The following is a 23,982-nucleotide window of genomic DNA, read 5'->3' on the forward strand; positions in this document are numbered from 1 at the left end:
TGATAGTCCCTGACACAACTCCCTCCTCTGGCAGCTGGTTCCATACACCCACCACTGTTTGGGGGGGCTAGTTGTTACCCCCTGCCCACCAGATGTGACCCCACCACCACCAATCTCGACATCCTCCCTGTCAATAAAGCCTTGTTTGTCCTTATTCCTTTGCCCCTCAGGCATTTGAAACGAAGCCAACAGATGATGATACAGGTAGATAGTTCTGTATCCTCCCACCTTCCCACTGCTACAGTCGACCGCACCCACTTCCTTGAAGCTCACACACGCAGTCACTGCTCATTCACACACTTGTTCTCCAGCTCCGAGCTTCAAGCTTTCGTCTCACCTGATCAAGGGAACGGATTAACTGATTCAGCAGACACCTTTCTGAGGTCCAAAGACCTACAGGTATGTCAGTAAACTGGCTCGGTAAATGTAAAAATGATCCCTAGTGTGTGTAGGATAGTGTTAGTGTGCAGGGATCGCTGGTTGGCACGGGCCTGGTGGGCCGAAGGGCCTGTTTCCATGCAGTGTGATTCTGTGACAGGGGAGGGGAGACACCTTGATCACCCAGGGTGGGCCCGCTTCTCTGCCTTTTGGCTAAGATCAAATGTAGTATCTGTTCTTATCTGTGGTAAAAGAGAACATCTGTTCTTATTAGAACAGTGAAAGGGCTATCTGTTCTTGTTAGAGCTGTCATGTCGGTCCATTAAGGACAAGAGCTGCAGATTGCTGTGTAGAATCGTAGCAATGGCAGCTGCAATTGGAGCGAGAGGACAGGGTATCCGCAATACCCTGAGGATTAGTGTAAAGGACCTCAGCAAGGGGATGGCCTTCGGTCGAGATATGTTCGTGAAGAAGGTCTTGCTGGAGACCTGCAAGTTTGAGCCCAGAGATATCTACTGCCTCCAGGACCTCCCGGGTAACAGATACTTCGATGTTACCTTTGTGCTATCGACGGGATGGCAAAAGTTTCTGAAAGATTTCCAGGAGAAGGGGAATGAAACTCCGCTGTCATTGCTGAAAGTGCAGCCACTCTTCACCCTCCCAAACTGCTCCTTCTGCAGTCGAGGGGGGTGGATGTGAGGGAGGAACTTAGAGAGGTGAAGGACCGGCAAGCTCGGCTCTTTACCTCTGAATCCTCCAAGATCATCTTCCGATCTAGGGTCCGCCATGTGGAGCAGGATGAGACGTGCTCACGTTTCTTCTTCCATAAGGTTCACAGGGGGAGCTCTGTGATCAACAGCCTTAGGGAGGAGGACGGCTCGGTAGCATCCTCACAGACAGACATGCTGAGGGTCTGCAAATCCTTTTACACGGATTTGTATGACAGAAAGGCCACAGACAGCACCGCCTCCCAGAACTTCCTGTCCTCTATCACGGAGGTCTTGGAGGACAGCAAGCGGGAGAGTCTGGACCAACCACTGACCCTAGAGGAGCTGACTGGCTCCATCCGCTCCTTTGACTCGAGTAAAACTCCCGGAAGCGATGGCTTAACGGCCGAGTTGTATTCGGCTCTGTGGGACTGGGTGGGCCCAGAACTGCTGGAAGTGTACAACAACATGCTTCTAGCAGGCAGCATGTCAGACTCCATGAGGAAGGGCAGCATCACCCTAATCTATAAGCAGAAGGGGGAGATGAAGGATATAAAGAATTGGAAACCCATAACATTGTTGAATGTAGATTACAAGATCCTGTCTAAAGGCCATCGCCAACCGGGTCAAGTCTGCTCTGGGACAGGTGATCCACCCAGACCAAACCTGTGCTGTACCTGGCAGAAAAATCTCAGACAGCCTAGCGCTGCTGAGAGATACCATCGCCTACATGCAGGACAGACGGGTGGATGCCTGCCTAGTCAGCTTGGACCAGGAGAAGGCCTTCGACAGGATATCGCACACGTACATGAGGGACGTGCTCTCCAAAATGGGTTTTGGGGAGGGAATCTGAAATTGGATCAAACTGCTCTACACCAATATCCGTAGTGCAGTCCAAATCAATGGGTGGGAATCAGACAGTTTCCCTTTAAGGTCTGGAGTCAGGCAGGGTTGCCCTCTCTCTCCTGTCTTGTTTGTCTGCTGTATTGAACCTTTTGCCGAGTCCATCAGGAAGGATGCGAGCATAAGAGGAGTGACATTGCCAGGCAGTGGGGGCATTCAAGTAAAGACCTCCCTGTACATGGACGATGTCGCCGTCTTCTGCTCGGATCCAAGGTCGGTCCGCAGATTGATCAGCATCTGCGACCAGTTTGAGTCGGCCACGGGAGCCAGGGTGAACCGCAGGAAGAGCGAGGCCATGCTCTTTGGCAACTGGCCCGACCGATCTTCCATCCCCTTCACCATCAAGCCTGACTTCTTGAAGGTGCTGGGGATCTGGTTCGGGGGGGCTGAGGCGAGTAACAAGAATTGGCTGGAGCGGATAGCCAAGGTGGGGAGGAAGCTGGAGCTGTGGAGGCAACGCTCCCTCTCCATAACCGGAAAAAATTTGGTCATCAGGTGTGAGGTGCTCTCGGGGCTGCTGTACTTGGCACAAGTGTGGCCTGTCCCTCCCTCCTACGCCACGGGGATCACCCGGGCCGTCTTCCAGTTCATCTGGGGGTCGAGGATGGACCGGGTGCGACGGGTCACAATGTACAAGTCGGCAGACAACGGGGGTAAAAGCGTGCCCAACGTCGCCCTCACCCTGATGGCCACCTTTGTGTGTGGCTGCATCAGGCGGAGTGTAGAGCCAAGGCACGTGGGCACTAAGTGTCATTACCTGCTGAGGTTCTACCTGTCCCCGGTGTTGCGAAGGATGGGCCTGGCGCAGATGCCACGCAATGTGCCAGTCAGCTGGACATTGCCGCCCCATCTGTCGTCTGTGGAAAGCTTCTTCCGGACCAACACCTTTGACCACAAGTCCATCGGGCAGTGGTCAGCACGGAATGTCCTGCAGGCAGGATCCGGTGGCATGGTTTCCAGAGCAGACTGCCCAGCTTGTCTGGCAAAATGCCTCATCGCCAGAACTGACCAACAAGCACCAAGACCTGGCTTGGCTGGCGGTGAGGGGAGCCCTCCCAGTTAGATCCTTCCTGCACCGTCGGAACCTCACCACCAGCTCACGCTGCCCCCGGGACGGTTGCGGTGGAGAGGAGACGGTTGCCCACCTCTTTGCAGAGTGTGGGTTTGCAAAAAGAGTCTGGAGAGGTATGCAAGGGTCCCTGGAACGATTTATCCCGAACAGCTCCGTCACAGAGGACTCTGTGATTTACGGACTGTTCCCAGGGACACATTCAGAGACTGACATCGAGTGCTGCTGGAGGGTCATCAACTCGGTGAAAGACGCTCTTTGGTCTGCCCGAGCGTTGCTCACCACCCAGCAGAGCGAGATGTCCGTCAGGGAATGTTGCCGACTGGCCCACTGCAGACTGCAGGAGTACGTGCTAAGGGACTCGCTGAAGCTTGGTGCAGCCAACGCCAAGGCTCGGTGGGGGAGGGCCACAGTCTAGGGTCCTTCCACTGCTGGACATGGGGGGCACGGTATGGTAGAGACACCCCTCAAAATTAAATTAAGGGAAGGTATCCCACGCCAGGGGGCCACATGAGTGGCACGGGTGGGGGACATTTTTGTGGAACTTAAAAGACTTATAAACGGTATTGAACAATCTCTATAGCCGACGAAAATGTCAGATGGAATTTTCGCACTGTGTACACATTGTATATATTTATTACTTGGACAGGGGCCACAGAGTGGCACAGGGTGGGTGGGGGACAGGGGCCACAGAGTGGCATGGGGTGGGGGACTGTTTGGTGAAATTTGACAAATGTAAAAATATGGTACTGGAAAAATTTGTAGTCTCCGAAAATGTCGGATGAATTTTGTTTGTTTGAATGGTTCAGGAATTGTATATATTTATCAATTGAATAAAGTCTATTTTGAAATTTAAAAAAAAGTGTGACTCTGTGACTCATGTTTCACAAACTCCTGAAGCAGCAAGCGACTAGATGTGGTTGTTTGTGAATCTACATCAGGCACTGTATTGTACCCTGCTGGTTGGCCGTATCGATTGAGTATTCTCTCCATGTGTTCAATAGACAAGTCAAGGCCAAAAGTTCCACTCAACACAGAATAAGGTGCAGCCACTCAAGTCTGTTGGAGTGAGGGTGGGGACAGAAGAGAGGGGGAGAGGGAGAGAGAGAGGGAAAGAGAGAGAGAGAGGGAGAGGTAGAGATAGAGAGAGAGAACCAGGAATGAACCCGGGTCTCTGGCGCTGTGAGGCAGCAGCTCTACCCGCTGCGCCACCATATCGCCCTCTGGTTTCCTCCCACATCACAAAGACGTGTGGGTTTGAAAGTTAATTGTCCCCCTCGTGTGCAGGGAGTGGATGAGGAAATGGGATAACATGGAACCAGTGATCAACAGTCGGCATAGAGCCGGTGGGCCGAAGGGCTTGTTTCCACACTATGTCTTTAAATCACAACACACAGCAATGCAACAGGGTGGGGAGGGGGCAGAGAATGTTCACGTGGATGTTGCAAGACTCGAGGGCCTGAGGTTCAGAATGTGGTTAACACGGCTGGGACTCCGCTCCCTGAAATGCAGGAGAATGACGCAAGATGATGTCAGGTTATTAATGTACTCATTGGACAGATGCCACATTACAAAGAGATGCACATATTTTTATTCTACTCCTTGATGATGTTATTAATACGCCCACACCCAGTAGCCACGGGCACCAATCCAATGCAATAGTGCCAGTTACTTTCCCAGCCAGCAAAACAAGTAGACACACACAGAGTGCTGGAGTAACTGAGTGAGTCAGGCAGCATCTGTGGAGAACATGGATAGGTGACGTTTCACAGAGTGCTGGAGTAACTCAGCGGGTCAGGCAGCATCTGTGGAGAACATGGATAGGTGACGTTCACAGAGCGCCGGAGTAACTCAGCGGGTCAGGCAGCATCTGTAGAGAACATGGATAGGCGACGTGTCAGAGTGCTGGAGTAACTCAGCGGGTCAAGCAGCATCTGTGGAGAACATGGATAGGTGACGTTTCACAGAGCGCCGGAGTAACTCAGCGGGTCAGGCAGCATCTGTGGAGAACATGGATTGGCGATGTTTCGCAGAGTGCTGGAGTAACTGAGTGAGTCAGGCAGCAGCTGTGGAGAACATGGATAGGCGACGTTTCAGAGTGCTGGAGTAACTCAGCGGTCAGGCAGCATCTCTGGGGAACATGGATAGGTGACATTTTGGGTCAGGACCCAACTTCAGACTGATCCACAAGTTATAGTAGAATAAGGCCTTTGGCCCTTCAAGACGACTCCGCCATTCAATCATGGCTGATCTCTGCCTCCTAATCCCATTTTCCTTCCTTCTCCCCATAACCCTTGACATCCATTCTAATCAAGAATTTGTCCATCTCTGCGTTAAAAATATCCACTAACTTGGTCTCCACAGCCGTCTGTGGCAATGAGTTCCACAGATTCACCACCCTCTGACTAAAGAAATTCCTCCTCACCTCCTTTCTAAAAGAGCGCCCTTTAATTCTGAAGCTGTCCTAGCTGTCTCTGGTCCTAGACTCTCCCACCAGTGGAAACATCCTGTCCACATCCACTCTATCGATGCCTTTCATTAGTCTGTACCTTTCAATGAGGTACCCTCTCATCCTTCTAAACTCCAGCGAGTACAGGCCCAGTGCTGTCAAACGCTCATCAAATGTTAAGCCACTCATTCCTGGAATCATTCTTGTAAATCTCTGGACCTGGGTGATGTTTTGAGTCGAGACCCTTTTTCAGACTGAAGGTTTAAGTGGGGTGAACATGGACAGGGCGAGCCGAAGGGTCTGTATCCGTATTCTAACTGTGAGGTCGGTGTGGGTGAATCCTAACAGTGTTTCCCTGTTGTTCAGGTAAGCGAGAATGTTCAGTCGTTGCAAAGGACGAACTGGGAAGATGTTCCTGATGCTGGCGGTGGCCAGCTGTCTGACCTTCATTGCTAGGTTGGTCTACCTCTCTGCAGTGAATGGGTAAGTCTAACCCTGGACTACAACCTCTCTCTGTCACCCTCTCTCCTCTGCCTTGATAGTCATTGCGCCATGCCGCACACACACAGGCCCTTCGGCCCAACTAATCCTTGATAACCAACATGTCCAATGTCCACACCAGGGCATCAGAAATATCCTCGTTCTTCAGGGAGCGGGGATTCCCCTCCGCCACCATAGATGAGGCTCGCACCAGGGTCTCATCCATACCCCGCAACACTGCTCTCTCTCCCCATCCCCGCACTCGCAACAAGGGCAGAGTCCCCCTGGTCCTCACCTTTCAACCCACCAGCCGGCAAATACAACACATAATCCTCCGCCATTTCCGCCACCTCCAACGTGACCCCACCACTCGCCACATCTTCTCATCTCCCCCCATATCTGCCTTCCGCAAAGACCGCTCCCTCCATAACTCCCTTGTCAATTCTTCCCTTCCCTCCCGTACCACCCCCTCCCCGGGCACTTTCCGGTGCAACCGCAAGAAATGCAACACCTGTCCCTTCACCTCCCCCCTCGACTCCATTCAAGGATCCAAGCAATCGTTCCAGGTGCGACAAAGGTTCACCTGTATCTCCTCCAACCTCATCTACTGCATCCGCTGTTCTAGATGTCAGCTGATTTACATCGGGGAGACTAAGCGTAGGTTGGGCAATCGTTTCGCCAAACACCTCCGCTCAGTCTGCAATAACCTACCTGACCTCCCGGTGGCTCAGCACTTCAACTCCCCCTCCCATTCCCAATCCAACCTCTCTGTCCTGGGTCTCCTCCATTGCCAGAGTGAGCAACACCGGAAATTGGAGGAACAGCACCTCATATTCCGCCTGGGTTGCTTGCGTCTGGATGGCATGAACGTTGAATTCTCCCAGTTTTGCTAGCCCTTGCTGTCTCCTCCCCTTCCTTAACCCTCGAGCTGTCTCCTCCCATCCCCCCGCCCTCGGGCTCCTCCTACTCCCTTTTTCCTTCCTTCTCCCCTCCCACCCCCCATCAGTCTGAAGAAGGGTTTCGGCCCGAAACGTTGCCTATTTCCTTAGCTCCATAGATGCTGCTGCACCCACTGAGTTTCTCCAGTATTTTTGTGTACCTCCTGTCCAACGTCCACTGACTAGTTTATTGTCATAGACCCGAAATGTCACCCATAGACCCGAAATGTCACCCATTCCTTCTCTCCAGAGATGCTGCCTGACCCGCTGAGTTACTCCAGCACTCTGTGAAACGTCACCTATCCATGTTCTCCACAGATGCTGCCTGAGTCGCTGAGTTACTCCAGCTTTTGTGTCTATCAGGTGAAATATGAGATGCTGTTCCTCCGATCAGACTTGTGTGAAACTGTGCTGTTGGCTGTGACCTGACCTCTGGTTTGTGAACAGGTACAGGTTCTCTCGGGAAGTTCCCTGCACACCCAGGAAACACGTGGCATTTATGAAGATCCACAAGACGGGAAGCAGCACTGTGCTGAACCTCCTGTACCGCTACGGAGATGCCAAGAATCTCACCTTCGCTCTGCCTCCTGATGATCACCTGGGCTACCCGAATCTCTTCAGGGCCACCTTTGTTAAAGACTTTGCAAAGAATCCGGGCAAGGAATACAACATCATCTGTAACCACATGCGCTTCAATCTGCCTGAGGTAGCTCCATCTCATAAGGGATAGGAGCAGGATGAGGCCATTCAGCCCATCAAGTCTATTCCACCATTCAATCGTATCTGATCTATCTCTCCCTCCTAACCCCATTCTCCTGCCTTCTCCCCATAACCCCTGACACCCATACTAATCAATCTAACAGCACTAAAAGCAGGTGTAACTCAGTGGGACAGGCAGCATCTCTGGAGAGAAGGAATGGATCATTGGTAGAAAGGAGATACTCACAGGCAGAAAAGGAGGCTTTGGTTCAAGTTTCAGGTCGAGACCCTTCTTCAGACTAGTCTGGGGAAAGGGAAACGAGAGATATAGATGATGATGTAGAGCTATATAGAATAATGAATGAAAGATAGACAATAGACAAAAGGTGCAGGAGCAGGTCATTCGGCCCCTCGAGCCAGCACCGACATTCAATGTGATCATGGCTGATCATCCCCAATCAGTACCCCGTTCCTGCCTTCTCCCCATATCCCCTGACTCCACTATCTTTAAGAGCTCTATATAACTCTCTTTTGGAAGCATCTAGAGAATCAGCCTCCACTACTTTCTGAGGCAGAGAATTCCGCAGATTCACAACACTTTGGGCAAAAAGTTTTTTCCTCATCTCTGTTCTAAATGGCCGACCCTTTATTCTTAAACCGTGGCCCTGGTTTTGGACTCCCCTAACATCGGGAACATGTTTCCTGCATCTAGCATGTCCAATCCCTTAATGATCTTATATGTTTCAATAAGATCCCCTCTCATCCTTCTAAATTCCTGAGTATACAAGCATAGTCTTCATTCTTTTAACATATGACAGTCCCGTCATCCAGGGATTAACCTTGTAAACCTACGCTGCACTCCCTCAATAGCAAGAATGTCCTTCCTCAAATTTGGAGACCAAAACTGCACACAATACTCCAGGTGTGGTCTCACCAGGGCCCTGGACAACTGCAGAAGGACCTCTTTACTCAACTCCTCTTGTTATGAAGGTGAACATTGCCATTAGCTTTCTTCACTGCCTGCTAGACCTGCATGCTTACTTTCATTGACTGATGTACAAGGACACCCAGATCTCGTTGTACTTCCCCTTTTCCTAACTTGATATTATTCAGATAATAATCTGCCTTCCTGTTCTTGCCACCAAAGTGGATAACCTCTCATTTATCCACATTAAACTGCATCTGCCATGCATCTGCCCTCTCATCCAACCTGTCCAAGTCACCCTGCATTCTCATAGCATCAGTCAGAGTATATTGAGTATAGACGTTGAGAGGTCATGTTGCAGTTGTACAAGACGTTGGTGAGACCGCATTAAGAGTATTGTGCTCAGTTCAGGGCACCATGTTATAGGAAAGATATTGTCAAGCTTGAAAGGATTCAAAGATGATTTGTGAGGATGTTGCCAGGACTAGAGGGTGTGAGCTATAGGGAGAGGTTGAGTAGGCTAGGTCTCTATTCCATGAAGCGCAGGGGGATATCGTATAGAGGTGTATGAAATCATGAGAGGAATAGTTTGGGTAGATGCACAGAGTCTCTTGCCCAGAGTAGGGGAATCGAGGGCCAGAGGACAAAGGTTCAAGATGAAGGGGAAAAAATTTGATAGGAATCTGAGGGGTAACTTTTTCACACAAAGAGGGGTGGGTGTATGGAACGAGCTGCCAGAGGAGGCTGGGACTATCCCAACATTTAAGAAACAGTCAGACAGGTACATGGATAGGACAGGTTTGGAGGGATATGGACCAAGCGCAGGCAAGTGGGACTAGTGAAGCTGGGACTTTGTTGGCCAGTGTGGACAAGTTGGGCCGAAGGGCCTGTTTCCACACTGTATCACTCAGTGACCCTCTGACAGTGATATTGTAGTATATATACATGTTAATACACAGTGATATTGTAGTATATATACGTTAGTACACAGTGATATTGTAGTATATATACATGTTGGTACAGTGATATTGTAGTATATATACATGTTAGTACACAATGATATTGTAGTATATATACATGTTGGTGCACAGTGATATTGTAGTATATATACATGTTAGTACACAGTGATATTGTAGTATATATACATGTTAGTACACAATGATATTGTAGTATATATACATGTTGGTACAGTGATATTGTAGTATATATACATGTTAGTACACAGTGATATTGTAGTATATATACATGTTAGTACACAGTGATATTGTAGTATATATACGTTAGTACACAGTGATAGTATATATACATGTTAGTACACAGTGATATTGTAGTATATATACATGTTAGTACACAGTGATATTGTAGTATATATACATGTTAGTACACAGTGATATTGTAGTATATATACGTTAGTACACAGTGATATTGTAGTATATATACATGTTGGTACAGTGATATTGTAGTATATATACATGTTAGTACACAATGATATTGTAGTATATATACATGTTGGTGCACAGTAATGTTGTAGTATATATACATGTTGGTGCACAGTGATATTGTAGTATATATACATGTTGGTGCACAGTAATATTGTAGTATATATACATGTTGGTGCACAGTAATGTTGTAGTATATATACATGTTGGTGCACAGTGATATTGTAGTATATATACATGTTAGTACACAGTGATATTGTAGTATATATACATGTTAGTACACAGTGGTATTGTAGTATATATACACGTTAGTGTACAGATATCCTCGTGTGTATATACCAGTGGACGGGAGTGAGAGTGGGATCTGATGTTGGTCTTTCTCTCCCCATCCGCAGGTGAAGAAGGTGATGGGCAACGACTCTTTCATCTTCACCATCCTGCGGAACCCAGACAGCGTGGCAGAGTCGGCGTTTCCCTACTTCCACAGCGTTGCCCCGGTCTTTGGTGCCGTGAAGACCCTGACTGAGTTTGTGAGGAAGCTGGACAAGGTGTTCAATCCTAAAACACTGAACAGCTTCTATGCCCATAACTTGTTGTGGTTTGATCTTGGTGGGGACGCGGAGGCAGGGGCTGAAGGACCTCACGTTGACCAAACCCTCAAGGAGTTCGACTCTACCTTCCATCTGGTCTTGCTGGCCGAGTACTTTGACCAGTCGCTGGTCTTGTTGCGGGAGGCTCTCTGTTGGGACATGGAGGACATGGTGTCCTTCCAGCTCAACGCCCGTGACCCCTCGACCAGAAGCTCACTCCCCCCTGATCTTCTCTCCACCCTCCAGCGCTGGAATGCCCTGGACTGGCATCTCTACCGCCACTTCAACACGTCCTTCTGGCAAAGGGTGGAACGGTACGGGGTGGACAGGATGGAGAGAGACGTCAAGCATCTCCGCCATCTTCGCCAGAAAATCCAAGATATCTGTCTGCAAAGCAGCACACCTGAGGCCAAAAGCAAGAGCTCCAGTTACATCAAATCACCCAACTATGGCAATGCCAAGATCATTGGTTATCTCCTGAAAGACAACTTGACCAGAGAAACCAAGGAAATGTGCATCAAGATGGTTCTCCCAGAGAGAAAGTATCTCAATCGTCTACAGAGAAAACAGGGGTAGACAACCCTTGCACCTCAGCAAGGTGACTCCGGCCAGCGTGTAGAAAGGTGTTAGTGTTTAGTCATGAACCAATGGTGCAGGCTTGTGGGTTAATTGGCTTGGTATAAGTGTAAATGATCGCAGGCCAGTGTAGACACGGTGGGCCGAAGGGCCTGTTTCTTTTCTGTATCTTTAATCTCTACAGGCCCAGCGCCGACAAACGCTCATCATATGTTAACCCACTCATCCCTGGAATCATTCTCATAAACCTGCTCTGGACCCTCTCCAGAGCCAGCACATCCTTCCTCAGATATGGGGGTCAAATAGATATGACAATAGATATGAAGATGGAAAATAGCTGGAATGTGAAGACAAGGGAACGTGATGTGACTATCTGGCTGTGGGAGGTTCCAGAACTTTCCATGATATGTCTCTGGGCAAATATCGCAGGCAAGGGATGTGTCGGGGAGGGGCAGTTTGATAACATTAAGGCAGGACAATGCCAAAAGGGTGTGTATATTTAACCTTTAGTTGAATGATGTGGAAGTGTTTGACCTTCAGAATTGTGCAAGGTGGAACAAGAATGTTGTAATGCATAAAGGGTGGTTTGTGACAGGTAGCGTTGCCAACTTTCTCATTCCTAAATAAGGGACAGAATGCCAAAATATAGGACAAATTCCCGAAGGCAATCCGTTGGGCGACTCAGCCGTGGCTGGGTGAATGATGAGTTGGCCTGGATCCTGGACTGCAGGCCAGATAAGCGGTTTTGGCCCAGGTGCCGGGGGCAAAGTCCAGCACCCCAGGGCAGAGTCCAGTACCCCATCCAACTCATGAACCGATGATCGGCCATGAGAAGGAGGGGCGATGGTGTCGGTGGTAATCGAAGGTCGGACAGCTGGCCGGGCTGCCGACCGACCGACGGGGCCACGGGTGAGGTGCTGCTGCTGTTGCACTCTATGGGCTGCACTACGTCGGGACGGGTGAGGCTGGGCCGGACGTGGCGCTCTGACACGACAGTCACCTCGACCCGAGTAGTAGCAGTCAAATACAGGACAAGGGCGGTCCCGTACGGGACAAACCAATTTAGCCCAAATACGGGATGTCCCGGCTAAACTATCTCCCCTTCCTCCCCCCCCCATCCAAGGACCAGCCTCCACAAGGCCACCAGCCTCCACAAGGCCAGTCTCACCCGGTCACTTCTTTTTCTCCCTCTTAGCTGTGAGGAGGATGCCAGGTGACTTGGATAGGTTGGGTGAGTGGACAAATGCATGGCAGATGCTGTATTAATGTGGATAAATGTGAGGTTATCCACTTTGGTGACAAAAACAGGAAAGTAGACTATTATCTGAATGGTGGCCAATTAGGAAAAGGGGAGATGCAACAAGACCTGAGTGTCATGGTACACCAGTCATTGAAAGTAGGCATGCAGGTGCAGCAGGCAGTGAAGAAAGCAAATAGTATGTTAGCATTCATAGCAAAAGGATTTGAGTATAGGAGCAGGGAGGTTCTACTGCAGTTGTACAGGGTCTTGGTGAGACCACACCTGGAGTATTGTGTACAGTTTTGGTCCCCTAATCTGAGGAAAGACATTCTCGCCATAGAAGGAGTACAGAGAAGGTTCACCAGACTGATTCCTGGGATGTCAGGACTTTCATATGAAGAAACACTGGATAGGCTCGGCTTGTACTCGCTAGAATTTAGTTGATTGAGGGGGAATCTTATAGAAACTTACAAAATTCTTAAGGGGTTGGACAGGCTAGATGCAGGAAGATTGTTCCTGATGTTGGGGAAGTCCAGAACAAGGGGTCACAGTTTAAGGATAAGGGGGAAATCTTTTAGGACGAGATGAGAAAAACATTTTTCACACAGAGAGTGGTGAATCTCTGGAATTCTCAGCCACAGAAGGTAGTTGTGGCCAGTTCATTGGCTATATTTAAGAGGGAGTTAGATGTGGCCCTTGTGGCTAAAGGGATCAGGGGGTATGGAGAGAAGGCAGGTACAGGATACTGAGTTGGATGATCAGCCATGATCATATTGAATGGCGGTGCAGGCTCGAAGGGCCGAATGGCCTCTACTCCTGCACCTATTTTCTATGTTTCTATGTTTCTCCCCTCTCCCATCGGGCAAGAGGTACAGAAGTGTGAAAACACACACCTCCAAATTCAGGTACAGTTTCTTCCCGGCTGTTATCAGGCAACTGAACCGTCCTCTCACCAACTAGAGAGCAGTCCTGACCTCCATCTACCTCATTGGAGACCCTCGGATTATCTTTAATTGGACATTACTAGACTTTATCTTGCACTAAACATTATTCCCTTCATCCTGTATCTGTACACTGTGGACGGCTAGATTGTAATCATGTATAGTCTTTCCGCTGATTGGATATCACGCAACAAAAATAATTTTCATTGTACCTCGATACACGTGACAATAATAAACAAATCTAAAATCTCACAGGGATAGTATCTGACTCCATTCTTGTGATTCAGTGATAATCTAACATGACTTTATTAGAAGCCAGGGACTTTTATGCATGTGTACACTCTAGGGTTAATAAAGATTACTTTAAACTTAAGATAGGCACAAAATGCTGGAGTAACTCAGCGGGACAGGCAGCATCTCTGGAGAGAAGGAATGGGTGACGTTTCGGGGTTGAGACGTTGAGATGCCAATTGTCACATCCAAACACCCTTTCATTACCTTGTTGTATTCCAATCAAAATTAAGTAAGCAAGGATATTAATATTTTCTCTCATTAATCAGTTGCAAAAATGGAGGCATATGTGACAGAATATAATTTGGTTGGAACCCGTCCTTGAGCTCGCAAAGGGATCCCTTGCGTAGGGGTATGGTCACAAACCCAACATCCTAATTAGGTAAGGAAGCATGTTGTTCTTTCAGCTGCGAGTTCACTGTGTTCTGTGTGAAATATGTTTGTTGAATTTCATGCTCCAACTTCGACCTTCATTCTGTTTCTTGTAATGTCTACATTTGGACATCTTTTAATCATCATCTTATCATTATAAAAATGTAGGGCACTTGCCCTATTCCTTCTCCTCAAGGGTTCCGTCTGTGTGATGCAGTTTACATCTGGTGGCATGTAGCCAATCAGGTTTTTATTTTACTTTCCCTGCTGTTTGTGTTATTTTTGTGATATTCTTGCCATTCTTGCCATAGCATGTACACCTATTTTCTATGTTTCTATTAGCAGCACCAATTATGGTAATTTCTACATAGAAGAGACATAAATTTTGTTTTTTGCTCACACAAACCTGATCTCCTGGTTTAAACGGGTGCGTATTTCCTTCTGCCGGGCGGGACTTGTCTTGCTTAACATTCTCTTAGATTTTAACAATTGTTTCACAAATGGCTTGAGGCTTAAGGCTATTTCATCATTCCATACCAGGGCTACTTTCTCAGGAGTCATCGGGGGTTGAGTTCCTGTTGTCATCAGCCGCCCCATCAACATCTCATGAGGCCTGTGTTTCTATTTTTCTGATTTCTCAGGGCATACCTAACCACAACAACCTATTTTGATGGCATAATGTGGCCAAAGTAGCTTTTATTTCCCCATTTATTCTTTCCACCATCCCCGAGGACTGTGGTTGATATGGTGTGTAATATCCACTGGAACCCAAGAGCATTCGACAAGGTCTGAACTAATTTATCGGTGAAATTAGTTCCTCTGTCACTGTTTATTCCCATGGGTATGTCCAACTAGCTATTATTTCTTTCATTAAAATATTGGCAACCATCCTTGCATCATCCCTCCCAGTGCAGTGTGCTTCCACCCATCTGAACAACATATCAATATGATCAGAATGTACTTAAAATCCTTTGCTGCAAGCATATGTACAAAATTAATTTGTAAATTCTCAAAAGACATTTCAGGTTGTGCATTACAGGTGATTACATTGTGTAGACATCTTCCCTCTGTTATTTTGTTGACATACAAGACATGTTCTTGCAACTCTATCAATTATGACCTGGTGCATACCAGTGCTAGGACAATGCGTGTGCTCTCCCCCTTTTCCCATGTGAGCCTGTCCATTGGCTGGGCAAGACAGGGGCAAAAATAGGCTCCTGGGGCAAACTACCTGCCCATCAGGGTGGACCCAGACAATGGGGTCTTGATAATACTCTGCTTCGGATCCGGAATTCTGTTCCTGGAGTGACGCTGGGCTCTGGACATCCTGTAACTGGGTCACATCAATGCTACTCGGGAACTTTCTTTGAGCTGCAGATCTAATTTTAACATTTTGTAATTGCGGGGTTTGCCTCAAGGCAATCTGTTTAGTTACATAATCAGCCCTTTGATACATCTGCATCTGATGATGTATGAGCCTCGCATTTATTAACTGTAATTTGCGGTGGCATTTGGATAGCATCCCATAAATGTAAGGACAGTTTATCAGATTTAATACTCATTCCTGTTGATGTGATGAATCCTCTATTTCTCTATAATTGCCCAAGGTCATGTACAACCCCAAACGCACAGCGAGAATCGGTATAGATGTTAGCACTTTGATATTTTGCCAATATTGAGGCATGAGTCAGGGCAATCAGCTCAGCTGCCTGAGCAGAGGTTCCAGATGGTAAAGTGTACACGTCCAGCACTTGGTGTGGTGTGACCACTGCATATCCGGCTAATAATCTGTCATTGCTAGGTCAGTGTGGAGAGCCGTCAGTAAATGGTATGTTAGCTTTCATTGCAAAAGGATTTGAGTATAGGAGCAGGGAGGTTCTACTGCAGTTGTACAGGGTCTTGGTGAGACCACACCTGGAGTATTGCGTACAGTTTCGGTCTCCAAATCTGAGGAAGGACATTATTGCCATAGAGGGAGTGCAGAGACGGTTCACCAGACTGATTCCTGGGATGTCAGGACTGTCTTATGAAGAAAGACTGGATAGACTTGGATATACTCTCTAGAATTTAGGAGATTGAGAGGGGATCTTATAGAAACTTACAAAATTCTTAAGGGGTTGGACAGGCTAGATGCAGGAAGATTGTTCCCGATGTTGGGGAAGTCCAGGACAAGGGGTCACAGCTTAAGGATAAGGGGGAAATCCTTTAAAACCGAGATGCGAAGAACTTTTTTTCACACAGAGAGTGGTGAATCTCTGGAACTCCCTGCCACAGAGGGTAGTTGAGGCCAGTTCATTGGCTATATTTAAGAGGGAGTTAGATGTGGCCCTTGTGGCTAAGGGGATCAGGGGGTATGGAGAGAAGGCAGGTACGGGATACTGAGTTGGATGATCAGCCATGATCATATTGAATGGCGGTGCAGGCTCGAAGGGCCGAATGGCCTCTGCTCCTGCACCTATTGTCTATGTGTCTATGTTTCTAAATCGGACCAGGTCAGGTCACAATCTTCTTCTGGCAGTGGTACAAAGGTAGCTGGGTTTATAGCAGGCGGTCACTGCTATAAGTATAAGTATAGTTCGGATGTGATAAAAGGATAACTTCACATTCTGTTCTTCTAGCGGCTGTGAAATGCTGTGTAGTTGCTGAGTTCAATAACATTACCACATGAGGAACACTCACTACACACGGGTGATCAAGAATGATAGGGATTGATGTATCTATCATTCTAGCCGTCGCCGCTGCAGCTGGTAAGCAGGCTGGCGTGCCATTTACTACAGCTGGTAAAGCACCAGAATAATAGGCTGCCGGCCTTTTTCCCCTCCATGTTCTTGAGCCAGGACCCCAGTCGCAAACTAAACTTCTAAACTCTAAACTTCTAAATGAAACTCACTAAAACTAAAAAAAGTAAACTAGTAAACTAAAAAAGTAGTAAGTAAATAAGTAAGTTAATTGGCCAAGTATTCACATACAAGGAATTTGCCTTGGTGCTCTGCCCACAAGTAACAACATGACGTACAGTGACAGTTACGGATGACTCAGAAAACACTAAACATTAATTATAATGAAACATTAATGATAAAACACCATTGATCAAGCATGTGAACCAACAAAATACCAGATCAAAGGGAGGCTACAGATTTTTGGCTGTTGAGTAGAGCAACTACTCGTGGATAAAAACTGTTTTTATGTCTGGCTGTGGCAGCTTTGACAGTCCGGAGTCGCCTTCCAGAGGGAAGTGATTCAAAGAGTTTGTGGCCAGGGTGAGAGGGGTCAGAGATGATCTTGCCTGCTCGCTTCCTGGCCCTTGCAGTGTACAGTTCATCAATGGAGGGAAGGTTGCAGCCAATAACCTTCTCTGCTGATCGGACGATTCGCTGCAGCCTCCAGGTGTCGTGCTTGGTGGCTGAGCCAAACCAGACCATGATGGAGAAGGTGAGGACAGACTCTACGATGGCCGTGTAGAATGAATAGAATGAAACTAAAGATAAACTGGAAATGAAACTGGCACACAGTCCTATGTTTTGTTGCGTGAAGTGTGGGCGTGTAACAGTTTCACGTGGCCAATGAATGGGTGTTGTGAAGTGCGGCAGCTGATACTGTGGCCATAGTTTCTGTTAATCATTCCCCAAACACAGGGCTGATCCTTGTACCTGTGGGGCCAGCGTGGACGGCGTTGACCCCACTTGCCACAACTCAAGGTGAGAACCAGACCCGCCTGCAATAGATCCCGACTGCTCTCTCGGGCAAGTGTGGACAGTCAGCTGGGCTCTAAACCCACAACAGACACTCTGTGTCGCTGCCAGAGGATTCCGTTAACGTCGAACCTGATCTCCCGGTTGCTAAATACCCCACACAGAGGACTCCCCCTCCCATTCCCACACAGAGGACCTATCTGGCCTCGGGGCTCCGCTATTGTTAGTGTGAGGCTAAATGCAAATTGGAGGAACAGCACCTCATATTTCACTTGGGCAGCTTACAGTACAATTGTATCAACATTGATTTCTCTAACATCAGGTAGCCCCGGCATTCCCTCTCTCTCTATCCCTCCCCCACATCCACTCTATCCAAGCCAGTCACAATTCAAAATTCGAAGAGTGGATCTGTGTAAGCAAACATCACCCAACAAACTCTCCGTAACCCCAGGGACAAACAGCAGCCCTCTCAGTCCTGAAACGTCACCTATCCATGTTCTCCACAGATGCTGCCTGTCCCGCTGAGTTACTCCAGCACTCTGTGAAACGTCACCTATCCATGTTCTCCACAGATGTTGCCTGACCCGCTGAGTTACTCCAGCACACTGTGTCCTTTTGTGTAAACCAGCAGCTGTTGTTCCTTGTTGCGCTGTAGTTTCTGATGTGTTTAAGGGCAGGATTTGTGGAAGACTGAATCTTCACTACACAATCTTGTCACCAGTTACCTTACAGACCCCGACACTGAACCTGGAGCTCACAGTCGAAACATGGAGGAAAACAAGGTGAGTCCATCTTAAATCAACGTGGGCATTTCATACGTAATCGGAGCAGAATGAGGGCATTCGGCCCATCAAGTCTACTCTGCCATTCAATCACGGCTGATCTATCTCTCCCTCCATCCCAATTCTCCTGCCTTCTCCCCATAACCTCTGACACCCGTATTAATCAAGAATCTATCTATCTCTGCCTTAAAAATAACCACTGACTTGTGGCCCCCACAGCCGTCTGTGGCAATGAATTCCACAGATTCATCACCCTCTGACTAAAGAAATTCCTCCTCATCCCCTTCCTAAAGGAACGTCCTTTTATTCTGAGGCTGTGCCCTCTGGTCCTAGACTCTCCGACTAAGGGCAGCTTGATGGCGCAGTTCACAGCACTGGAGACCCAGGTTCGATCCCGACTACAGGTGCTGTCTGTACAGAGTTTGCACGCTCACCCCATGACCCTCGTGGGTTTTCTCCAAGATCTTCGGTCTATCTTTGGCTGATCATCCAGCATCTGCAGTTCCTTGTTATTACTGCAATGGAGTTTTACACTTTAGATATACAGCGTGGAAACAGGCCCTTCGGCCCACCGAGTCTGTGCTGACCAGCGATCATCCCGTACACTAGCACTATCCTACACACTGGGGACAATTTACAACTTACAGAAGCTAATTAACCTACAAACCTGTATGTCACAGTTTTGTAGGCCACAGTTTAAGAATAAGGGGTCGGCCATTTAGGACTGAGATGAGGAAAAACTTTTTCAGCCAGAGAGTTGTGAATTTGTGGGATTCTCTGCCACAGAAGGGAGAGGAGGCCAATTCATCAAGTGTATTCAAGAGAGAGTTAGATTTAATTCTTGGGGCTAACGGAATCAGGGGATATGGGGAAAAAGCAGGAACGGGGTACTGATTGTGGATGATCAGCCATGATCATATAGAATGAGGATGCTGGCTGGAAGTGCCGAATGGCCTACTCCTGCACCTATTGTCTATGTTTCTATGTTTCAGGATCCCTCTCTGCCTTGCAACCACAGATTACCACCGAGGTCCATGCCTCTGTCTCACCCACAGCCACAATCTCCAGTGAGTAGCAGGACCACACCTTCTCTCCAGTCCTCAAACAAAGGTCAGTATGTGGAGTAACTCAACGGGTTAGGCAGCATGTGTGGAGAACATGAATAGGTGACGTTTCACAGAGTGCTGGAGTAACTCAACGGGTTAGGCAGCATCTGTGGAGAACATGGATAGGTGACGTTTCACAGAGTGCTGGAGTAACTCAACGGGTTAGGCAGCATCTGTGGAGAACATGGATAGGTGACGTTTTAAACAGAGTGCTGGAGTAACTCAACGGGTTAGGCAGCATCTGTGGAGAACATGGATAGGTGACGTTTCACAGAGTGCTGGAGTAACTCAGCGGGTCAGGCAGCATCTGTGGAGAACATGGATAGGTGACGTTTTGGGTCTCTCCAGCTTTTTATGTTTCTGCTCTCCAGGAACTGCACGGCAAACTGGGATTAAGGGCAGCGCAGCGGGTAGAGCTGCTGCCTTGCAGCGCCAGAGACCCGGGTTCGATCCTGACCACGGGTGCCGTCTCTGTACGGAGTTTGTACATTTATACCAAGCCAATTAACCTACAAGCCTGTAGGTCTTTGGGGTGTGGGAGGAAATGGAAGATCTCAGAGAAAACCCACGCAGGTCACGGGAGAGCGTACAAACTCCGTACAGACAGCACCCGTAGTCAGGATCAAACCCAGGTCTCTGGAGCTGTGAGGCAGCAGCTCTACCCGCTGCTCGCACGTGGAGCTGAATGCAATTGATCAGAGCATGAGGCAGACTGAAATACCAGTAAGATGGACACAAAGTGCTGGAGTAACTAAGCGGGACAGGCAGCATCTCTGGAGAGAAGCAATGGGTGACGTTTTGGGTCGAGCCCTTTCTTCAGACAACAGGGATGACAGTAATAAACATCTTTTTGTGACAAGTCTCTCCCTGATCTTTACAGAGCAGACCTATTTCAACATGACATCCCCTTCACCGAGTAACGATGGCCTTCTGTGTGAGCTGAAGGCAGGAAAGGTGCTGAGACCCACGAGCCAGGCCCGAGGCCTGACCACCATATTCTCTGGCAGTGGCACAAACGTGAGTGGGGAACAATAGCATTTAGGTCATAAGATCATGGGATAGAAGCAGAATTAGGCCATTCGGCCCATCAAGTCTACTCCGCCATTCAATCATGGATGATCTGTCTCTCCCTCCTAACCCCATTCTCCTGCCTTCTCCCCATAACCCCTGACACCTGCACTGATCAAGAATCCATCTATCTCTGCCTTAAATACACCCACTGACATGTGGCCTCCACAGCCGCCTGTGGTAAAGAATTCCACAGCTTCACCACCCTCTGTCGAATGAAATTACTTCTCTTCTTCTTCCTCAAAGAACGTCCTTTAATTCTGAGGCTGTGCCCTCCGGTTCTAGACTCTCCCACTAGTGGAAACATCCTCTCCACATCCACTCTATCCAGGCCTTTCACTATTCGGTAAGGTACAATGAGGTTCCCCCTCGTCCTTCTTAACTCTACTTTTCACCTATAGTTGTGGCGTATTATGAGAGGCACAAACGGACACAGAGTGCTGGAGTAACTCAGCGGGTCAGGCAGCATCTGTGGAGAACATGGATAGGTGACGTTTCACAGAGTGTTGGAGTAACTCAGCGGGTCAGGCAGCATCTGTGGGGAACATGGATAGGTGACGTTTCACAGAGTGTTGGAGTAACTCAGCGGGTCAGCAGCATCATATGGAGGGGAATAGGTAACGTTTTCGGGTCGATGTTTCACGGGTTTCGGCTGGAGTAACTGCCTAGCGGGTCCAGGCAGCATCTGTGCCCAAAACATTGCCTATAGGTGACGTTTCACAGAGTGCTGGAGTAACTCAGCGGGTCAGGCAGTATCTGTGGGGAACATGGATAGGTGACGTTTCACAGAGTGCTGGAGTAACTCAGCGGGTCAGCAGCATCTGTGGGGAATATAGATAGGTGACGTTTTCGGGTAACTCACCCGGGGGCAGCATCGGCCCGAAACGTTGGATAGGTACGTTTCACAGAGGGTTTGGAGTAAAACGTTGTCAGGCAGCATCTGTCGCTCCATAGATAGGTGACGTTTCACAGAGTGTTGGAGTAACTCAGCGGGTCAGGCAGCATCTGTGGGGAACATGGATAGGTGACGTTTCACAGAGTGTTGGAGTAACTCAGCGGGTCAGGCAGCATCTGTGGGGAACATGGATAGGTGACGTTTCACAGAGTGTTGGAGTAACTCAGCGGGTCAGGCAGCATCTGTGGGGAACATGGATAGGTGACGTTTCACAGAGTGTTGGAGTAAGTCAGCGGGTCAGGTGATAGGGGGAGCATTTAATGCCCCAATTCTGCTCCTGTGCCTTACGGGGGACGTTGCCATGTCTAGTTTTTGTTTCTTTTCTCCAGAAGTTGTGGTTAAACTCTGGCAGTGTGAACGTGTCATTAAATGAGCAAGATGGAACAGTCAACATAAAGCCCTCAAACCGATCGACAACAACAGGAGGCTCGGGGAATCACTGCAAATCTTCAACATAAACGGCATCATCTTCAATAATCTTCAACGTCGGGTACCCGAGGCGACGGATGCAATGAACCTCTGTGGCCAACTACAGCTGTGGCAGGGAAATGGCCCCAATACCTGGCCACTCCTGCATATAGACTCAGTGGGCTGGTATTACACATACTGTACTTAAATGGGGATTGTATATATGTACAACAATAACCTTACTGATCTGTATGCAAAATAATAATCATATTACTCCACACGTGGTATAGAGAACCAGTGAAGTAAAGACAAAAGCATTTCCTTAGCATCGTCTGCTTTGATCTGTTGCTTTCACACCTCACCCTTCCATATCTCTAGACTGCCTCTACCCTGACTCTCAGTCTGCAGAAGGGTGTCGACCCAAAATGCCACCCATTCCTTACCTCTCCAGAGATGCTGCCGGTCCCGCTGAGTTACTCCAGCGTTTTGTGTCTATCTTCAGTGGAGATGCTGCCGGTCCCGCTGAGTTACTCCAGCGTTTTGTGTCTATCTTCAGTGGAGATGCTGCCGGTCCCGCTGAGTTACTCCAGCGTTTTGTGTCTATCTTCAGTGGAGATGCTGCCGGTCCCGCTGAGTTACTCCAGCAGTTTGTGCCTATCTTCAGTATAAACCAGCACCTGCAGTTCCTTTATAAACATAATTACAATTGTTGTCAAATTGTTAGGGCGGTCACGGTGGCGCAGCAGTAGAGTTGCTGCCTTACAATGCTTACAGGGCCAGAGACCACGGGTGCTGTCTGTACGGAGTTTGCACGCTCTCCCCGTGACCTGTGTGGGTTTTCTCCTGGTTCTTCAGTTTCCTCCCACACTACTACAGGTTTGTAGGTTAATTGGCTTGGTATAAATGTAAATTGTCCCTTGTGTGTGTAGGATAGTGCTAGTTTGAGGGGTCTGCTGGTCGGTGTGGACTTAGTGGGCCGAAGATTCCCTGCTGTATCTCTAAACTAAACTAAACTAAATAACAATCCCATAATAGACATGGAATGCTGGAGTAACTCAGCGAGACAGGCAGCCTTTCCGGAGAGAAGGAATGGGTGAGGTTTTGGGTCGAGACCTTTCTTCAATCCTATGAACGTATTTATATATTTCCTCAGAACAGACAAATCTCTTCATTGCAGCAACTCTTTGACAGCTCACAATGAACGCAGAACGCTCCACTCCTTCAACATCTGCAGTAAGATGCTGCAGATGTTGTACCAATCGGTGGTGGCCAGTGCCATCGTCTTTGCTGCCGTGAGCCGAAGCAGCAGGGCGAAGGCTTCAGACGTCAGTAGGATCAACAAACTCATCGGGAAGGCTGGCTCTGTCCTGGGGGCAGAGTTGGAGATGGATTGATGGGAGGTTGCTCTTGGAGGGGAGGATGCTCCTCAAACTGCGGAGCATGCTGGACACCCCCTCCATAACACACTGGTCAACCTGAGGAGCACCTTCAGCAACAGACTGGTCCCACCAAGATGCAGCACAGAACGCCACAGGAGATCCTTCTTCCCTGTGGCTATCAAACTGTACAACTCCTCCCCCTTCTGTGGTGGGGTAGACTGAAACTGACTCCCCTCCCCCCTCCCCACAATCTCTGCACATCCCCAATCCTTTCCACTCCTCACTTTAATCTCATGTTTCATGTATTTTGTGTTTTTATGACTGCTAGCAGATCAATTTCCCTCCTGGGATAAATGAGGTTCTATCGTATTGTATCATGTTACCCCATGATCACACAAGCCCTGAATCAGTTCCTGATACACACCCACCCGGCTGATGTACAAAGCTGAACAATCCTGTTTGACTGTTTAGAAATGACACATTGCCTATTTCCTTCGCTCCATAGATGCTGCTGCACCCGCTGAGTTTCTCCAGCCTTTCTGTGTAACCCAAGGTTTGGTATCTGGTTCACAGCTGAAGTTTAACACTGTGTCGT

The 23,982-nt window shown here is 48.3% G+C and overlaps 1 protein-coding gene and 1 non-coding gene across 3 annotated transcripts; both read left to right on the forward strand.

Annotated features, from left to right (window-relative positions):
* Nucleotides 1-248: 248 nt before the first annotated feature.
* On the forward strand, nt 249-22,226 carry LOC129716166 (galactose-3-O-sulfotransferase 2-like). Of its 2 annotated transcripts, XR_008726602.1 has the most exons (8): nt 249-399; nt 5,873-5,989; nt 7,372-7,630; nt 10,383-11,175; nt 18,411-18,471; nt 19,464-19,581; nt 20,458-20,594; nt 21,930-22,226. XR_008726602.1 is itself a non-coding variant. In XM_055666044.1 (4 exons), exons 2-4 carry the CDS (start codon nt 5,883-5,885, stop codon nt 11,151-11,153), a joined length of 1,137 nt encoding a protein of 378 aa, XP_055522019.1. In that variant the 5' UTR covers nt 249-399; nt 5,873-5,882; the 3' UTR covers nt 11,154-13,586. The 2 variants fall into 2 exon arrangements, 1 of the variants encoding a protein (XP_055522019.1); XM_055666044.1 differs by lacking the exons at nt 18,411-18,471; nt 19,464-19,581; nt 20,458-20,594; nt 21,930-22,226 and having other exon boundaries at nt 10,383-13,586.
* Nucleotides 572-757, forward strand: LOC129716170 (U2 spliceosomal RNA). The gene has a single exon (XR_008726603.1). It is a non-coding gene; the product is annotated as a U2 spliceosomal RNA (small nuclear RNA).
* Nucleotides 22,227-23,982: the final 1,756 nt, after the last annotated feature.

The sequence above is a fragment of the Leucoraja erinacea genome, unplaced genomic scaffold, assembly GCF_028641065.1.
Source record: "Leucoraja erinacea ecotype New England unplaced genomic scaffold, Leri_hhj_1 Leri_176S, whole genome shotgun sequence".
Taxonomy (NCBI): domain Eukaryota; kingdom Metazoa; phylum Chordata; class Chondrichthyes; order Rajiformes; family Rajidae; genus Leucoraja; species Leucoraja erinaceus.